Below are 19058 nucleotides of genomic sequence, written 5' to 3'. Positions count from 1 at the left end.
GTTCTGGGCACTTTATATGTGGTCAACTTTGTTGCAGACAAATCCATTGGCAATTATGGCCCATCTTACCATTGTTGGACCCTCTCTTGCTGATTGTTTGAAAGATGGAAGCACTCCAGTGAGACTTGCTGCAGAGAGATGTGCACTGCACATCTTCCAATTAACAAAGGGTATTTTCTTCTGCTCTTGTTTTACCTCACTTTTCTACTTGTCGTTGAATGAATGACCTGAAGATAAATTAAATGAGTTCTTCACTGTTGTTTTCTCTCTCATTGTGGCTGATTGGTTAAACAAAGAAAGTGCTATTTCTATTGTTTTCTTGTTTATGTTTTCCAGGTACTGAAAATGTCCAAGCTGCGCAGAAATTTATCACAGGCTTGGATGCTAGACGGCTATCAAAGTATCCTGAACAGAGGTATATCCAGTCAAATACTCTATGCCAACTCTACGATGTGAATGAATATTAATGTTTTGCCCTACATGGTGGTTATATTACTTACTAGGAATTTTTGTCATCTTTCATTTCTATAGATAGTCTACACAGACACGTCTTGGGTGCCTGCAAGACAACATGTAGCTAGTTTTGAGTCTCACCCTTTTCTATGTACATCTTTTTGGTACTACTGTTCAAATAACTTGTTCCTGATAGTAATTTCCAATTTGAAGCAAAGCTTGGCTATTGTGTTCATTGAACCATCATTCTAGTTGTCCATTCTAGTTTAACTTTCTGCCAAATTCTGTCATTGCGAGTATTTATTCAGTTTGTGATTTTTTTTTTTTTTTTTGATTGATAAACAAAAATAAGAATAGGCATAAGCCCAAGTATATGGGACATACCCAAGAGCATCGCCTGAGTGTGCTAGTTCAGTGATACAAGAAATTCATGAAAACTCATTCCATTGAAATCAATTACAACCGACCAATGAAGTGAAGTATTGAAAAACAATTTCCTAAGCTATGCAGTTTTTGAATTACCAGAACTTGAATGAGGTTATTTGATCATGATGTGTCCTTTCTTAAAGTTAGTGCCCCGTACTTTCTCTTAAAATTCTCTCCATACACTTTCTCACTAATGATGATTTCTAGTGCCTAATTACAAGATTATCATGGGTTTCTTGAAATGGATTCTTGTAGAATCTTAAGTTTTTTAACTCTCTGAGGAAGGTAGTCGATGGATTCGCATAACAGAGAGCAATTGGAAGGTTACGAGAGCATTGGTTGTGGAGATGTTCACGGTGAACTAGTTCATTTGAATCCTTGAGGAATGCTTGATTGGCGATAAAAATGAGTTCTTTGCAACCTCACGGGATGGCAATAGAGGTTACATTGCTCAGAGATGTTCCAATGCTCAAGGTTGATATATGGCGTTAGTGGGATATGGCAATGGTGGTAGATGGAATTTTGTTTTCATATTGAAGAAATGGAGGGGAATGAGTTTGTAAAATGATATCTTTGCTAGAGCGGGGCTCCTTTGGGTGATGCCAAGAAGGGTTGTTGAATTTTTGGCCAACTGGCATGGCCTCCGGGGTGATTCTCAAATTGCAGCTGTGGAAGATGATTCCAATCTGTCTATGGTGGTGCATATGGATGGAGAGGAATGGTTGCAGCTTTGAGGATCATGAACAGACAATGGATGAGCTTAGAACTTTATTTCTTCAAACTTTATTCCATTGGTCGATTGTAATAGACTTTAACAACATGAACGTATATGATTTCCTGGTATCTTTAGACACCCATGGACGATGGGTTGCCAGAGTTGAGACCGCCAATGGAGTTAGAAGTTGATCCTGTTTGTTTCTGACATATGAGGGGCTCGAGGGCAATGGAAGAGGGCCAAAAGGAGCTCGTGACCACCCAGCACCCATAGTCTTGTGGAATGTAAGGCGGTTGAATGAGTTAGAGAAGCTCACCAAAGTACAAAATCAGCTTCGTGGCTGGAAAGTGGATGTTGTATGTTTGCATGAGATAAAACTAGAATTCATCTCCTGTAACATCATATGGAGTTTGTGGAATTGTTGTCATGTGGGGTGGTCATGTTTACTGTCCAAGAGTGTTTCAGGAGGCATCTTGGTAATGTGGGATAAAAGGATTGTGGAAGAGACAGATGTGTTCGTGGAGGAATATATGGTGGCTGCTACTTTCAAGAATGTGGAAGATAGTTATCAATGGTCCTTTGTTGGTGTTTATGGTCCTGATTCTAATATTGTGAAAAGAGGCTTGTGGGATGACTTGAAGAAGTGGAATGGGCAGATTTTTGGGAATGTGGAACACCAAAAACAACCCCTTTGATGAATTACAGGGTTTGGAGGACGTGGAGGAGGAGAGGGGGCTTTCAGAAGAAGAAAAGGCTCACAAAAAGCATGTCACCTTGGATATTGAAAGGATGGATTTAATGGAAGAGATTTCCTAGAGACAAAAATCGAGGGCTTTGTGGTTAAAAGAATAGGATAAATGTACCAAGTTCTTCCATCGCATGGCTAATTCGCATAGAAGGCACAATGTCATTGAGCCCTTATTGGTAGATGGTAGGATTACATTGAATCCATCTGAGATCAAGGATCATATTACCAACTACCATGCACGACTACTTTCGGAACAATTTTCTTGGAGACCATGTCTGGATGGCCTTGTTTTTCAGTCGATCGACCCGAAAGAAGCAAGTTGGCTAGAAAGGCCATTCGAGGAGGTGAAGATTCGCAAGGTGGTGAGAAGTATGGCAGGTAACAAAGCTTTGGGTCTGGATGGGGTCATTATGGAATTCTTTAAGGCATGTTGGGAGGTAGTTAAATATTACATTATGAGCTTCTTCCATGAGTTTCATGAACGAAACTTTGAAAAAAAGCCTGAATGATACTTTCATTGCTCTTATACCAGATAAGTCGGGGGTGGTGGAGATTAAGGACTTTTGGTCTATTAGCTTGGTGAGCGAAATGTACAAGATCCTTTCAATGGTATTGGCTAATAGATTGAGTGCAGTATTGGAGAAGATCATATCCAAGCCCCAAAATGCATTCATACGAGGTCGGCAAATTCTTGACTTGGTTCTCATTGCCAATGAATGTTGGAGAGTCGCATCAAGTTGGGTGAACTAGGGTTAGAAGGCATATGATCGAGTAAACTAGACTTTTTTTTTTTTACACGTGCTCAAGAGGTGTAGACTAGGAGCGCAATGGTGCTCTTGGATCAAATTTTGTAAATCCACCGTACGTTTCTCTATTTTGGTGAACGGTACCCCAATGGGTTTCTTTGAAAGTTCAAGGGGTTTGAGGCAAGGTGATTCTCTATCTCCATTACTCTTTGTTTTCATAATGGAAGTTTTTAGTAAAATGATCACAGGTCTTGTGGAAGGTGGATTTCAATCTGGCCTTGTATTAGGGGATGCAAGAATTAGTACACTTGAGATTACTCACCTCTTATTTGCAGATGATACTCGTTTTCTGTGGTGCTAGTCATAATCACATTCAAGCTTTGAAGGCTCTTTTTCTTCGCTTTGAAGTGGCATCGGGTTTAAAAGTGAATCTTGCCAAATTAGAATTAGTTCCAGTTGGACATGTTCCAAGTGTTTTGAGCTTGGCCAATATTCTGGGGTGCAAAGTCTCCACCTTGCCAATGAAATACCTGGGTCTTCCTTTGGGTGCCTCCTTTAAGTTGCAGTCTAGTTGGGATAGGGTGTTGGAAAAAATGGAGCATAAATTGGCATGTTGGAAGAGGATTTATTTGTCTAAAGTTGGTAGAGTTACGTTGATAAAAAGTACTCTATCCAACTTGCCTACGTACTTTTTATCCTTATTTCCAATACCATGCAATGTGGCTAACCGGTTAGAGAAATTGCAAAGAGATTTCCCGTGGGGGGGGGGGGGGGGGAATAGACGAAGAATTCAAATTTGTTGAACTGAGCTATGGTTTGTACCCCTAACGCGAAGGCGGGCTGGGAATTTGGAACTACTTGGTTTTCAACAAGGCTTTATTGGGTAAATGGTTGTGGAGATACCACGAAGAGGGGAGTTTTATGAAGGGTTATCATAGACTTAAAATATGGTGGATTGTAGGGAGGATGGTACTCGAATGAGGTGAGCGGTTCACATGGGATGGGGCTTTGGAAACACTTACGAAGAGGCTGGATCAATCTTCGTCGATACACGTTTTGCAGTTGGGGATGGTTCCAGAATCCTGGAATGACCTATGGTGTGGAGATCGAATCCCCAAAGAAGCCTTCCAGCACTATATGGCATCGCATGAAGACGGGGCTTTAGTAGCAAAGCTCGTGGATCTCTCTAGTGGCTTTTCTCAATGGAATATCATTTTCCTTAAGAGCTGTCCAAGATTGGGAAATTGACACATTTACTGATTTCTTCATTCTTGTACATAATTGTAGAGTGATTGGAGGAGCAGATAAGAGTATGCGGTCACCATCCAAGAAGGGGAGTTTTACTGTACCGTCGTACTACAAGTCACTTATGACACTCTACAAGAGCATTCCCATGGAAGAGCATATGGAAGTCTAAGGCACCCCTAAAAGCTTCTATTTTTTATGGACAGCTTCGTTAGAGAAGATTGTCACCTTAGATAATTGAAGAAAATGTCGACTGGATTGGTATTATATGTGTAAGAAACGTGGGGAGTTTGTGGATCCCCTATTATTGCGTTGTGAAGTAGCCATGAGCTTATGGAATCATATCTTTGCTAGAGTGGGACTCCTTTGCGTAATGCCAAGAAGGGTAGCCAGCTGGCAAGACATCTGAGGCAACACTCATATTGCAGCTATGTGGAAGATGATACCGATCTGTTTATGGTGGTGCATATGGATAAAGAGGAATGGTCAGGATTTTGAGGATCGTGAACGGACGATGGATTAGATTAGAACTTTTTTTCTTCATCCTTTATTCCATTGGTCGATTGAAATAGACTTTAATGGCGTGAACATACATGATTTTCTTGTATCTTTAGACAATCAGTCATAGGTCTTGTATATGTCTATGTCCCGTATACTTGGGTTTGCCTATTTTGAATAAAGTTCTTATTTGCTGATAAAAAAAGGTTAGTGGCTCGTATAGTATTACGTGTATGTAGTATATATGTTAAGTCTTTCCATTCAATGACTTGTATAATCTTATAATATATTAGTTAAATGCAAGAGTGCCCTTTTATATATCGTTATCTATTGCCAATGCGTATCTACTTTTAGGGAACACGATGAAACATAGATGTGCAAGTAGATGTCTGCATGCATAAAATTGTGCGCATGCTTCTGTATCATTTTTCTTTTTGCCTTTATATGTGTGGTTTGAACTTATTGGGAGCGTTAGCTGATTCTTGTGATTGTAAATGCAGTGATGACAGTGAAGACAGTGAGGATGATGGGGCAAGTGGCTGACAATCAACTCTTCTTTAGCTGTCTATATTTTATTTCCAAGAGTGGAGGCATATAGACGTTGACTGATTGGGAAGTCGGTTGCCAAATTTTCATACGGCACATAATTAAAATACAGACTCATAGATGCACACATAGTCGCTTGTTACCCAATTTTTGCTGACCTGGGTGTTATGATGTCAACTACGTAATAATTAGATTTTGATGAGCATCGGATGTACAAAAGGAGGGCACTTCTTTTTTGGCTTTCATGATCATTGATAGTGTCAAGTTTGTCATCCTATCAGTTTGTATTTATAACGGAGACTTTGGTGATCCTGTCTATTTAAGTATAGAGATAGAGATGCACACATTGTGGCTTGATACCCAGTTTTTGCAGACCTGGGTGTCATGATGTCTTTATTTATCCGATTTGATGAGCTTCATATCACTGGAGAGGGACTTCCAATATTGTTTGGCTTTGGTAATCATTGATAGTATTGAGTTGGTATTTCCCAGTTTTTGCCTTGTAACTATATCAAGCTCTTGTTATCCTATTTGAGTTTTATGCTGAAATATTGAATAAAAAAAATGTATTCGAGGTTGCTTTCCAATAGTTTTTCTTTTGTTGTTTTCCATTTGGTTTTAACCAAGATCTGAACAAGGAGAAATAATCTCCAATGTTTAATATGTTATGTACATGCCCCATACTATGGAAAATTAAGGAGGCGTGAATGATGGTTGTTTTTATACAATGTTATATTTTCAGTTATTTTGGTACAAAATTTTTTTTTTGACTCACAATTCTGCTGCGACTTTTACATACTGCTAGACATTATAGGTTGCATTGCATAATATTTGGCCATGCATTAGATGTCCTGATGCTCAAAGTCTTCGTTAGATGTCACACCTGACATTAGGATGGGGGCACCCGCCCACTGGGAGAGAGGCTGGCCTCTGAGTGCCAACTCTCCATCGATCGCTCCTTGTCCAAAAAATTGTCTCGTAAACCGTTGCACTGACCTTGTGTAAGCCATCTCTGTTTTTTCAACGCTAAACGTACATATTGATCTCGGAGTGTCAATGTAACACCCGGGCCAAGCACGGAATTTGTGTCCGATTTTTTTTATGGAAAGCCCACTTGAAATTTGCAATTATTGTTAGAATAGACTATGAGCTCAAATTGTTTATATTATTTTTTATGGATATCGAATAATTTTTGGGTTTTGTTGAGTGGGTTTAAATCTTTAAATATGTTGGATTAGGTGAAGTTTTTATTGGATTAAAAATTAGTGGGACAAGTTATATATTTTTTTTAGAGGTTAATCGAGATCCAAATTCTTTTAGGGAAAAAGCCCAGTAAAAAATGCAAGCCATGAAAATCCCTTTAGTCTCCATAGCATGAACGCCATGCACCTGTTTTCTCCCACACACGTCTCCCTCTTTTCCCTAGGGTTTTCTTTTTTTGTTCAATCACCTATATATATATATATATATATATATATATTTATATATATATGATGAAAGCTCGCACCACTGCCCTCCCACGCGAAACCGTTGCCCAGCATTTCTTCTTTACAAACATCGCATCTCCCTCTAGCTCAGTCTCAACCCACCCAGTCGCGGCTCACCCAGCTGTCGCAGAAAACCAACCTCCACAAGCCATGACGCACACCGTCCCAGCATCACCGCAGCCCGGTCCTTACCCACTTAGAAAAACACCACCCCAACCTCACGGGAAGCCTTTACTCGGCAACATCATCCTCGTCGGAGTAGTCCCACCATGAGCAGACCTTGCTCCGCCATACACTACTGCCAGTGCACCACCCACGTGAAACCGTAGCTTCCCCTTGCTTAGTCACTGCGCAGCTCCTTAAACCATCGTGCATGACCTGCGCCACTGCAAATATCCACCGGAAGCAACGCTGCAGTAGGAACTGCCCACAACCACGCAAACATGAAAACCACCTTGATAGCTGCTGCTCTGCCCTGCACCTCCGTAGCAAGCTGCTGATACGCTTTGGACGTGAAGGACTCTGTTTTAACGTTGAAACAGGGGAAGCATCCCCACCGTGAGCCACGGCGTCAGCCGCCTCCACTCCGACGCCACTGCCATCAAAGGACGCCGGAGGACAAGCCTCCACCTTCGGACACTGCCTTGGTCGACGCCCAGCCCCCAGACCGCAAGCCTCGCTGCCCCACGGTGAGTTTCCGTTCTCTTGAACGCCATACTCTCTCCGTCTCTCACTCATACTTTCACTGTGTTTCTCTTTCTCACTCTTTCTCGCTTCCAGTGCTCTGCCGAGATCACCACCGCTACGTCGCTATGCTTTTAGACCTCGCTGCGTCATACGCTGCCGCGTGATTCCTCCTTAGTAAGCCCCTGCCATGCAAGTTATTGGTTTTACGTAGGTTTTGTTGGTGTTGAAGGAAATTCCATTAATACCCTTTACTACATATTATTTAGATATGGAATTACAATTTTGCCCTTATTATTAGATGGTTTCAATTGTTTATATTAAGTCTATTTTTACATGGTTTATGCGGGAAGTATAAGAAATTTTACAGAAAATAAATACGGTTTTCAAATTGTACTAATGGTAGCATATTATTTTTTACAGTAAGTGTGAAATTTTATTTTGAACATTTAAATTATGATTAAAGCAAATTTTTTTATTTATTATTTAATGAAATTTTTGCTAGTACTTATCTTAAATGTTGATTGATATAAGGAAATTTAGAGAATGAGGATATTTTAAGGTTATGGAATTTTTAGGTATTGAAGAATTAAAATAGATATAGTAAAAGCTTAGGCTTAAATGGTGTAAATTTGTGATTGATTGAAAATTTACGGAATTACGTGATTATTTTATAGGTGATGATTTATAGTTGACTCGATATTGATTTGAGCAAAATTTTGATAAGCTAAGAAGTCCAGGTAAGCGGGATTCCTATGCTAGACTTTGCATAAAATAAAATAAACTGAGGTCCTTTTTGGAAAATGTGCATGTTGTGTTATGAAAAAAAATTTGAAAACAACCTCAGATATTTGTTCTGCATATGCATGAAAATTTTGTATAAGAATAAGGTATTTTTCTGGCATGACTGGTGTAGACATGAGCTTATTTTTGGACATTCTGTTTCTGAACTTTGAAAAAGAGAGCGAATATGAAATTTTGTGCATAAATTATGTTTTGTGATCTGATTCTGTTCTGTTCTGAAGATGTTCTGTACTCTGATATGATGTGATTTCTGAAAAACTTTTGGCATGACCTTCTGATTCTGTTCTGACTCTGATTCTGATATGGTGATTCTAATTCTGTTTTGCTCTGATGTATGGCCCTGTAACGGGATACAATAGTGACCTCTGGCCTTGTCACATGATACAATAGTGACCTTTGGCTCTGTCACGGGAGATAATAGTGACCTCTGGCCCGCCACGTGATATAATAGTGGTTTTCTGTTTTGAGTGCAATCGCTTTGTTAACATGGTGATTTATGTTCTGCTTGGCTTTCCGCAGGATGCACAACCCTACCACAGGGGTTAAACATGGTCTCTGTTCTGATATGATGCTCTGATATGATAAGATGAAGATGTTCAGTCATGTTGTGCCAAATGAGTCTTTGAATATGAAAAGTTGGTTTCTGAATATAAAATGTTTGAAAAGTCGCTCTGATTTTTTGATAATATGTATTTTTGAGATTTGCATATTGATACTGAAATGTTTTGTTTCTGCATTCTGAACTATGTGAAAATGCTCATGTTTACACACTAGTATATGTCTTCTGCTTACTAAGTTGTTGATAACTCACCCATTATCTCCATATATTTTTCAGATGATTTTGAATAGTTCAGCTAAGAATCAGGATTATGGAGCATCGGTGAGATGATTATTTAAGCATAGTGGATTACTCATAGAAGATTTCTGAGAACCGGCGGATTTTATTAAGAGATTTTTATAGTATTCTGATGACTTTATATTTTTTGGAGTCTGTAAATGTATTGAGGAATTGTGAGTTTTAAGTTACAGGGAGTAACTCTTCTATCCTTGCGGGACCAGGGCGTTACAGTCAAACACGAGGCTCAAGTCTTTTAGGATCAAATTACAAAAATGTCCTTCCAAGTTACTATTGACCATAATGTTGTTTAAACTGTATATACGAGTGGGCTGTAGTGGTTAACTGTAAACCAACGAAGTTTGGTTTTATTGGTACTTGGTGTTAACGCAATGTTGCGGATTGAATTATTTTTTGAACTTATTATTTTATGATGAAATATTTAAGAATTAAATTGAGAGAAGTTTGATGTTAGAGTGTGGTAATATTTTTAGGGTTTAGTTGCATAATAATTTGGAGAAGTTGCGTGGATATTAAATTATTTGGGAGTGATAATATTTTAAGGCGATGTTAAGTTTATAGAAATAGAGGTTATTTAAGTTATTCGGGTTTTCATTACTAAGTGCATTTTCGACTAGAAATTTTCGTGGTGATATGTTTATTTTATAAGTGGTTGATTACATGCCTAAAATATTAGATTAAGATCGTACATTTACGTAGTTCATATGATAAACAATACTTTTAAAACATTACGTATATATGACCATTCATTAGTCGTCATTTTTTACGTATTCAAGTAATGATGAATACTATTTTTGACTGCATGATAAATTTATAAATATCATGATTTTGTATGCAAGTTTCATGTTAATTTTCATTGCATATGCATCACAATATTTTATGACGAGATATGATTTTATGTGGTTCTCATACATCATAATACAATATGACAAGCCATGATCTTATGTGAATTACATGTATTGTGACAAGATATGATAAGTCAATATATGACAAAAACACATGCAAGTATGATCATGATGAATATATGGCAACCAAGACATAATGGCCTATGTTATGATATGTATGAATGTATAACAATTAAGCATGCTATGATAGACACGGTAGTACATCCGGTATTTTCATCCTCATGTACGTATTCCTAACCTGCGGCTATAGACGGAATCAAAATCTTTAAGATTCGCTAACCCGAACTTACGGGGGTTAACAATACCAATTGCCCAATAAGGAAAGTGAAATACAACTTAAGGCATCATGCATGCATGGTTAATCATGTATTTATGTGTGTGCATGTTTTCAAATAAACTCTATGTTTATATATTATGTTTATTTATGATGAGTTGCTTATTGAGCATTGGACTCATTTTTTTGTATTTTTATGTTTTAACCACACTAGGTGAGGACCACTATGAGGATGGAGCTTTAGAATGGGACTTAGCTAAGGGAGACGAGGCAGAGACTTAAAAAATTTACAAGAATCGCCTTCAAAGATAGGAACTTCCCACGTACAAGCAAAGTGAGACTAGGTGAAAGATTCATAATCTCAGGCGCAAGGGAGGGCCCTATCGAACAGACAAGGAAAACAAAAGCCTTATGTGAGCAAGACGTAGGCAAGCACGACCCTTGGCGGGTAAAGGTTCAGGACAAGAGTAGATAACGAATGGAGTAAGTGTCATCTTGGGCTAGCAAAGGCTAGGCGACTAAAGGGCATGTGAGATTGACTTCGGGCGAGTAAAGGTTAGACGGGGTGATAGGCAAGGCGAGTCGGTTTGAAAGTGAGTGAAGGTATTTGGGCGAGCAATGGGTAAGCAAGCTAGAGTTGGAAGGATGCTTACTACGAGTAAGGCATGAGAATGTAGGATATTGGGAAGCCTTGCTTGCCCCGAAACCCATGCTAGGATGCAAAGTATAGAAGAGAGTATAGCATCTATCAACCAAATTGATGTAACCAAGCATGAAGGATAGCAACCCAGTGACAAGCCTCAACTTTCTACCAATCAGTTTCCAAAACTAATTCAAGACCAATCACAGAATACAATCAAATCTACGTACAAGACCTTTTTGCAAACCTCTACTAGACAATCTAATACTACTCATTTAACTACAAATGTGATTACTATAGCAACTTTCTGCAGTAATGGTTCAAATTGCAAATTACATAACTAGACAAACATGGCAGAGTCAAATAATTGTGACGAGCACAATCCAAATAGTGCACAAGTAGTATAGTTGAAAAGCTTAAAATAGCCTCAGAGAATCATATTTGTGGCGCCTCATTCCTCGATATAGAACCTGGTGAGGATCTGTGAGGCTTAGGGTGCTAGCCGGTTGGCAACACCCAGGATTTCGATCGAGATCAAGCGTGCAATATTCACAAGGAAGTGCATGTATAAGTAAATGATCATTTAAACCGTAGTGGAATAAGTAAATGTTAATTGCTAATTGTACAAGAGTTTAAACTGTAAATAGGTTCATTCAATAACCCTCAAGTATCCATATGTCACTTCATTTAAAAAATAATATACAAAACCATTTGTTTTTTCCTTACATCCAAATAAGGTGAACCAAACATGATTGGTCACCGGACTAAGTAATACAACTCCAAAGAAACAATACAACTACTAATAATGGAGACATGCCTCCGTATCTATTGCTCAGGTAGTGTTGGTCCTTCTTCCTCGAGTACTTGCCTTAGGTCTAGTTCTACATCAAAGCCTACGGTTCCGATAAATGAAACCATGGGTAGGTTAAACAACTATGACAAAACTACTAATGAGAGACAATGTACATGATGATGTAATGCACAGTTTCATGTAAAAAGAACAGTGAACACGTGTATTGTGTATGGCAAAGAATCACCCTCTATGCTGACGCGGAATCACCCTCTGAGCAAACACAAGTATATAAACTTGGCAAGGAATCACCTTTTGAGGAATTACTCTACAGTTCCAATAAATGAAACTGTGGGTATGTTAAACAATTATGACAAGATTGATAATGAGAGACAATGCATGTGATGATGTAATGCACATTTTGATGTAGAAAGAACATTGAACACGTGCATTGTGCGTGGCGAGGAATCACCCTTTAAGCAAAACACAAGCATTCATAGTTATGTTGAGGAATCACCCTCTGAGTAAAATACAAGTATATAAGCATGACGAGAAAACACCCTCTATGCAAAACCTTAATGTATATATATATCGTCGAGACGAGGAATCACCCTTTTCTCAAGCATGTGAAACTCATCTTATTGTATCATGTAGAATCTTATCACATAAAATCTCACACAGAGATAAAAAGCCAAGCAGGGGAAATTGCTTCACTGTTCGACTAAGGGAATCACTCCCACCCGACCAATGTGCAAGCTGATTCGCCTGTTCTAAATCATTCATTCGTACACCAAAGGATATACATGTTGCACTAAGGAACACATCAGCCCAGCCAACCAACTCGAAGACACCACATATGATACGCTTGGGAGTATTCTCATTCGCGTCTATCAAGTAAGGTCAATACAAAAAAGTTTCACCCCCATATGAAATTAGTGGCAAGGTATCATAGGAATGGCCCGGAAAAAGTCTACCCATCCATGATGATTGATTAAAGTAAATCTCATATGCACGCATTCATAGGGATCAATAGTTGAAAAGCACACTTAGACATCAACTAGAGTGCATGCCACGGTTTTGGACTGTTTGAGCAAGTTCCATTTTGATTTTTAGAAATTCAATGGCATAGATGGTTTTAGAATGCCAAAAATATGAAGTCTATAAAGTTTGGTTAAATTTGGAGCTCGTTTACAATTAGTGAAAAATTAGGGACTTAGCGGTAATTTTTGAAAGACTAGGGGTATTTTTGTAAATATCCATTTTTGAAGCCTTTGTTTATAAACTTCATCCATAGTAATATTAATTCTAACTTAGTACGCACTTGATTTCAGTAGCTATGTCATTTTTTCAAATTACTCAGGAAGTTTGTAAGTTGGCCTCTAACTTACATCTTGATAGATTATTTATGAATTATTGATAAATGTTTCATTCATATTTCAATTATCATTTTGAGCATAAAATATCATGTTATATGAATTGAGTGCATACTTACATGACATGTGATATTTTTCACCATTTTTGCATATTGCATCTATAAATATCATTTTTGCATTAAAGTTTGCCACATATGCACATGTCATGGAATATATTTTTTAAAGCATAGCATGAAAATAATTTTTTTCACGACCCCAAAGGCTAGGATGGAGAATTATCCTAGTGGAACTCCTCTGTCCACTCTGGAGTGTTTAAGAATGGAGTGGTAATCCCTAAGTTGATAAAGAATAGTCAATGGGTTTCAAATAGGTTCTTTTTAAAGAACGCTGGAGCAAAATCAATATGTTATGACACCTAATGCTGGTGGATGTACACGTTATGATGTTATGTTATATTTACCAATATATTGAGAATGAGTCTAGACAACTTAGTCTCAACATGAGTTGTACTACAGTCACCGATAGGTACTCATAGTACATATGGGGAATTATGACGTTACCATACGTTATGATGTTATATGAGTTGTTAATAATTTTTATGATGAAGTTATGTTTTAAAAAATGGAAGTAAAAATGTTCATTGAATGAAAACATGTGTCTCCATTTCTCTGAAAATGTTAAGGAATCGATGAGAGACATGCATACTGATTTTTTCTACATTTCATGCATTGCATATTTATCATTCGTCATACTTAATTTATCTTTGTGCATGTTGGTTGTTTAACTTACTGAGATTTCGAGTAAATCTCACCCCTTTTGGGACCACTATCATTCCACTCAGAATGGTAGAAGTTGTGTTAGGTCTCAAGAAGGACAAGCTAGATGGAACGCTGGATCCGACTAACTGAGGAGCTGGACATTGAGAGGAGATTAGATTTAATCCTGATATTTATAGCCCAAGTTTTTCATGCTTTAGAATACATGAAGTGGATGATTTGACTTTGACCTTTAGTTGTATTAAGATTATGCTACATTTGGTACTTTGAACTTGATGATCACCAATGAATTGGGATGTTTTCAGTTATTCTGGCATAAGTTATAGTTTCACCTTTATTTCTGCTGCGATTATTGCATACTAGGATACATTGCATAATAACTATCATGTACGGGGGTATATAACCTTGTGTTGCATGTCCCGGTGCTCTAAGTCTCTGTTCCATCCCAAATGGAGGTTGGGGGTGTCACATTAACTCTCTTCTCCTTACAACGACATAGCTCTTCTGTCTGGTCTGATCCGTAGCCATTTTTGCCTGTATAAGTTTGACTTGCTCGATCATTTCTTAGATGATCTTTGGCCCAAATACTCTTGCCTCTCCCATTTCGTCCGAACATATCGGTGATTTACACTTTCTTCATACAATGCCTTGTAAGGGGCCATTTGAATGGTTGCCTGATAACTATTATTGTAGGCAAATTCGATGAGTGGGACATGGTTTTTCCACTGACCCTTAAAGTTTAACATGCATGCTCTCAACATGTCTTTCAACTTCTGAATTGTCCTTTTCGACTATCTATCGGTCTGGGGATGGTAAGCACTACTAAACTTCAACTTAGTGCCCATCGCCGCTTGTAGACTTTTTTAGAAATGAGACGTAATCTCGAATCTCGGTCCAACACTATCTTCTTGGGTACTTTGTATAACATAATTGTAACAACCCCTCTCTAGAGATGGAATGAGCTGCTACATTTCATCATACTTTCTTTTTATACATAAATAGTAATATACTAACAATTTATAAAATGGACTTTCTCATTTTTCTTTTATAACTTCAAAACTCAAAATAAGATTTTTGTCAAAATATAAGACTGTCCCATTAGTTACATATTAAAAACCATAACTATTTTCATCGTATGAACATCTACCCTGTTTACAAAATGCTTGCTTTCTCAAAATACATAGTCCAAACAATTTCGCAAAACCAACCAAAAACTAAAACTTCATTAACAAGACCCAATCCAAGGCTACTAAGCATTCGTCTTTCAGTCCTGAGTAATGTCTTGCTCTGCAACTTCATTTTCATCATTACCTGGATATTTAAAACATTGAACACAAAAGTGAGTTTAATAATCAGTAAGCAGTTACACCATATAGTTAAAAATCATATATAAGTTATTCATTTCTTTTGAAAATTCATACAAGTTTAAAACATCTCGATTAAACGTTTTGAATCAATTTTCACTTTCCTTTGTTTGTTTCATACTTCTACACCCAGCGTGTTAGGGTTAGTGATCTTTTAGTCACGATTCGACCCGTGACCACGGGTTAGGAATCCCTCAGTCAGATGGTGCCACTAGGTGCACTACTAGCGAAATTGATTCGGCATTGCAATATGCCCCACTCATTGGTACCATCATCATTCTGTCATTGGCCATTACATATTTTCATACATAAAACCTTAATTTCCTTTTCTTTCCTTTTTTATTTCATAACATTTCATTATCTTTCTTAGTCCAATGCAGTATGCATTTTATTTCATAAAAGAATGCATTTCATGCTATAACTTTATATTAAGAAAATCACTAGTTTTTAAGAAAACATGTACATGATAAATTTCATGATCTCAACCTTGAAAGTGAATGCTTTACATCATACTTATACACACATTTATAATTAGTAGGATGCTTAACATGGGCTACCAAGAAGGCTAATACATTATATACATTTACCTATTCATTACAAAGAAGCATTTGAAGAAAAAGAAAGCATTTAGTAGAACAAAATAGTGTAAGAAGCATGGTCATAGCTGCTTACCTCCAAGCTCAACCTTTGTTTCCTTTTGCACTTCAATAAATCCTATTCAATGAAATGGAATGAACATATCAATACCCACTTCATACTAGGATTTCCTAACCATACTCTTGGCGATTTGTCTACTTAAATTTAAGAAGGAAGTAAATCATTTTCCTTGACTTCCTCTTCACTTAGAGAAAGTTAACTACAAGACACAATATCTGTCCTTTCAACTTCTTTCCATATCAAACAAGCTCAATAAGAAATCAAGTCAATCCAACTTTATTCTCTCCTTCTCACCATCCATTTCTTTAAGGTATAACAATTTCATGTTATACTTTCAAACTTAGCACCAAGACAAGCCATTTCAAACTCCTCATGACAAGCATTAGAAAGAAATTCATAGACATGTTTAATAACATGCTTGCTGTCCAATAAGAGCTATTGCGTTTTCTACATGAAAGATAGGTGAAAACCATGGATTAAGACTATATAGATGATAGGAATTTGCTAGGAATTGAAGGAAACAAGAAAGTATCAAAATCTGGAAATTTCACCATAATGGATAGTTGACAGCTTTTGGTAAACTTGTTGGAACCAAGAAGTGTGAAGAACTAAGACTTACTTCATGGCTGGTTTTGTAAATTTATTTGAGTGAAAGATGAAATGGTAGATAGAGATAAAGCTGTACTAATTTGAACTAAAACATGATGTGCATAGCAGAACATTTCTACACTAACTTATACAACCATCAACTTGGTTGTATTCTTGCTTTAAAACTCCCTTCCTAGTTAACGCTGTGAGAGAACTTAATAACTTGGATAATCCTTCCACAAATCTCCTATAGTGACCAGCTAGTCCCAAGAGACTCTAACTTTGTGCACTGTGGTAGGACGCTACCAATCCACCACTGCTTCGACCTTGCTTGTGTCCACCGTGACTCATACTTATCGAGTTTGGCGAATAACTAATGTTTCTTGAGCTTTCCTAACACTAATCTCAAGTGATTCTTATGATCCTTGGCATTATTAGAATATACTAGAATATCGTCTATCAATACCACCACAAACAAATCTAAGAATTGTCTGAACACATTGTTCATAATATCCATGAATGTTGTTGGGGGCGTTAGTTAACCCAATAGCAACACCGTAATCTCAAAATGACCATATCGTGTTTGGTACATCGCCTTCCCTAATCTTCAATTGGTGATAGCCATAACTAAGATCAATCTTAGAAAATATAGCAGCTCCTTGCAACTGGTCAAACAAGTCATCTATTCTTGGTAGAGGGTATCTATTCTTTATGGTCACCTTATTCAGTTCTCGAGAATTGATACACCTCCTTAGGGTCCCATCCTCTTCACAACAAATAGCACTGGCGCTCCCCAAGGTGATATACATGGTGTAATAAATCCCTTTATCAACAATTCATGCAGTTGATTCTTTAACTCTTTTAACTCAACTGTAGCCATCCTATAGGGTGCCTTATGCACTAAAACTGTCTCAAGTTCCAATTCAATTGAAACCTCGATTTCCCTAGGAGGTGGTAGTCCTGGCAATTCCCCAAACACTTCTGGGAACTCCTTTACTACTGGTATACTTTGTACCTCTTTAGGCTCTCTCTCCTTTAGTACTAAATGTATTAAATAGACTTCACCCCTGTGACGCCCCCAAATCGCCACTTGGGATGTAATGAAGACTCTGAACGTCGGCACATGCAACATGATATTATATACCCCCCGTTCATGACAGTTAATATACACTGCATCATAGAATGCAATTAGCTGTATGCAATAATCGTAGTGGAATAAGGGTGACTAAACATAACTCATGCCAGAATGAACTAAAACATCCCAATAACATTAATAATCATTATAAGTTCAAACTTAAATGTAGCATATCCTCAATATAGAATTCTTAAATCCAAGTCTCAACAATTAAATAAAATCCCTCATACGCTCTATCGTATGTAGAGTTAGTGCTATGAACATCAGAATTAGATCTAATCTCTTTTCCAGGTCCGATTTGTCCTCAACCAATTGTATCCATTGGTCCATCCTGTTCAGTCTCCTCCGGTTCTAATACAACTTCCACCATTTTTGGAGAAATGTGACATTCCTTGAAATCTCAGTAAATTAACAACAAATGGGCACAAAAATAAATTATGCATGATAAATGATAAATGTGAAATGCATGCTATGCAAACAATCAGTAGTTGTCTCCCATCCAAATTCCTCAACATTTTTAGAAAAATTTTGATGCACATTTTCTTACAGAGAACATTTTTCAATTCAACTTTCAAAAACATAACATCTCATCATCCTTAAGGCATCATTAACATTAACATCACGTATGGTATCATTATAGTTCTCCATATGCACTGTGAGTACCTATTGGTGACTGTAGTACAACTCATGTTTCAACGTTGTCTGCAGACTGTTCTCAATGCAGTGGTAATATAATATTTCATCATAACATCCATCATAATCTATGCACCCACTAGCGTTAAGTGCCATAAAAATTGACTTCACTTCAGTATTTTTTAAAAAGAATCCATTCGAAACCCGTTGACTGTTCTTCATTAACCCAGGGGTTACCACTCCATTTTTACTCACTCCAAAGTGGAAAAATGAGTTTTACTAGGATACTTCCCATCTTAGCCTTTGGAGTTGTGATAATTTTTTTTTCATGCAATGTAAAAAAATATTTTTCATGACATGCATTTGTAGGTATGTTTTATGTGAAAATGAAAATTTTGTACAACATGCTCAAATGATGAAAATTGCACATGTCATGTAAGCAAGTAGTCATGTACTCAATGTATCATATAACATGATGTTTCATGTTCAAATGACATTTATATCATGAATATGACATTTATCAATAAATTATAAATAAGTTATCAAAGTGTAACTTACAAACTATCCGAAGTTAGAGAATCGATGCAGCTGTAATCAAAGTTATTCTAAGTTATGATTTTGAATTATTAAGGAAGATGTTGATAATCAAAGGGTTTAAAAATTCAGTATTTACAAAACTGCCCTTATACTAGGCAAAATTGCCACTACGGCCCGA

The 19058-nt window shown here is 37.3% G+C and overlaps 1 protein-coding gene across 1 annotated transcript in view; it reads left to right on the top strand.

Moving 5' to 3' along the window:
* Positions 1–5580, top strand: part of LOC121259066 (protein ILITYHIA) — a 64922-nt gene extending 59342 nt beyond the window's left edge. The window contains 3 exon segments of the mRNA XM_041160553.1: positions 38–170; positions 337–415; positions 5332–5580. Coding sequence (XP_041016487.1) covers positions 38–170; positions 337–415; positions 5332–5374 — 255 coding nt within the window. The 3' untranslated portion in view covers positions 5375–5580.
* Positions 5581–19058: the final 13478 nt, after the last annotated feature.

This window comes from Juglans microcarpa x Juglans regia, chromosome 4D (genome assembly GCF_004785595.1).
Source record: "Juglans microcarpa x Juglans regia isolate MS1-56 chromosome 4D, Jm3101_v1.0, whole genome shotgun sequence".
NCBI lineage: Eukaryota > Viridiplantae > Streptophyta > Magnoliopsida > Fagales > Juglandaceae > Juglans > Juglans microcarpa x Juglans regia.
Note: the sequence above shows the minus strand (reverse complement) of the source record. Positions and strands in the feature narration are given on the sequence as shown.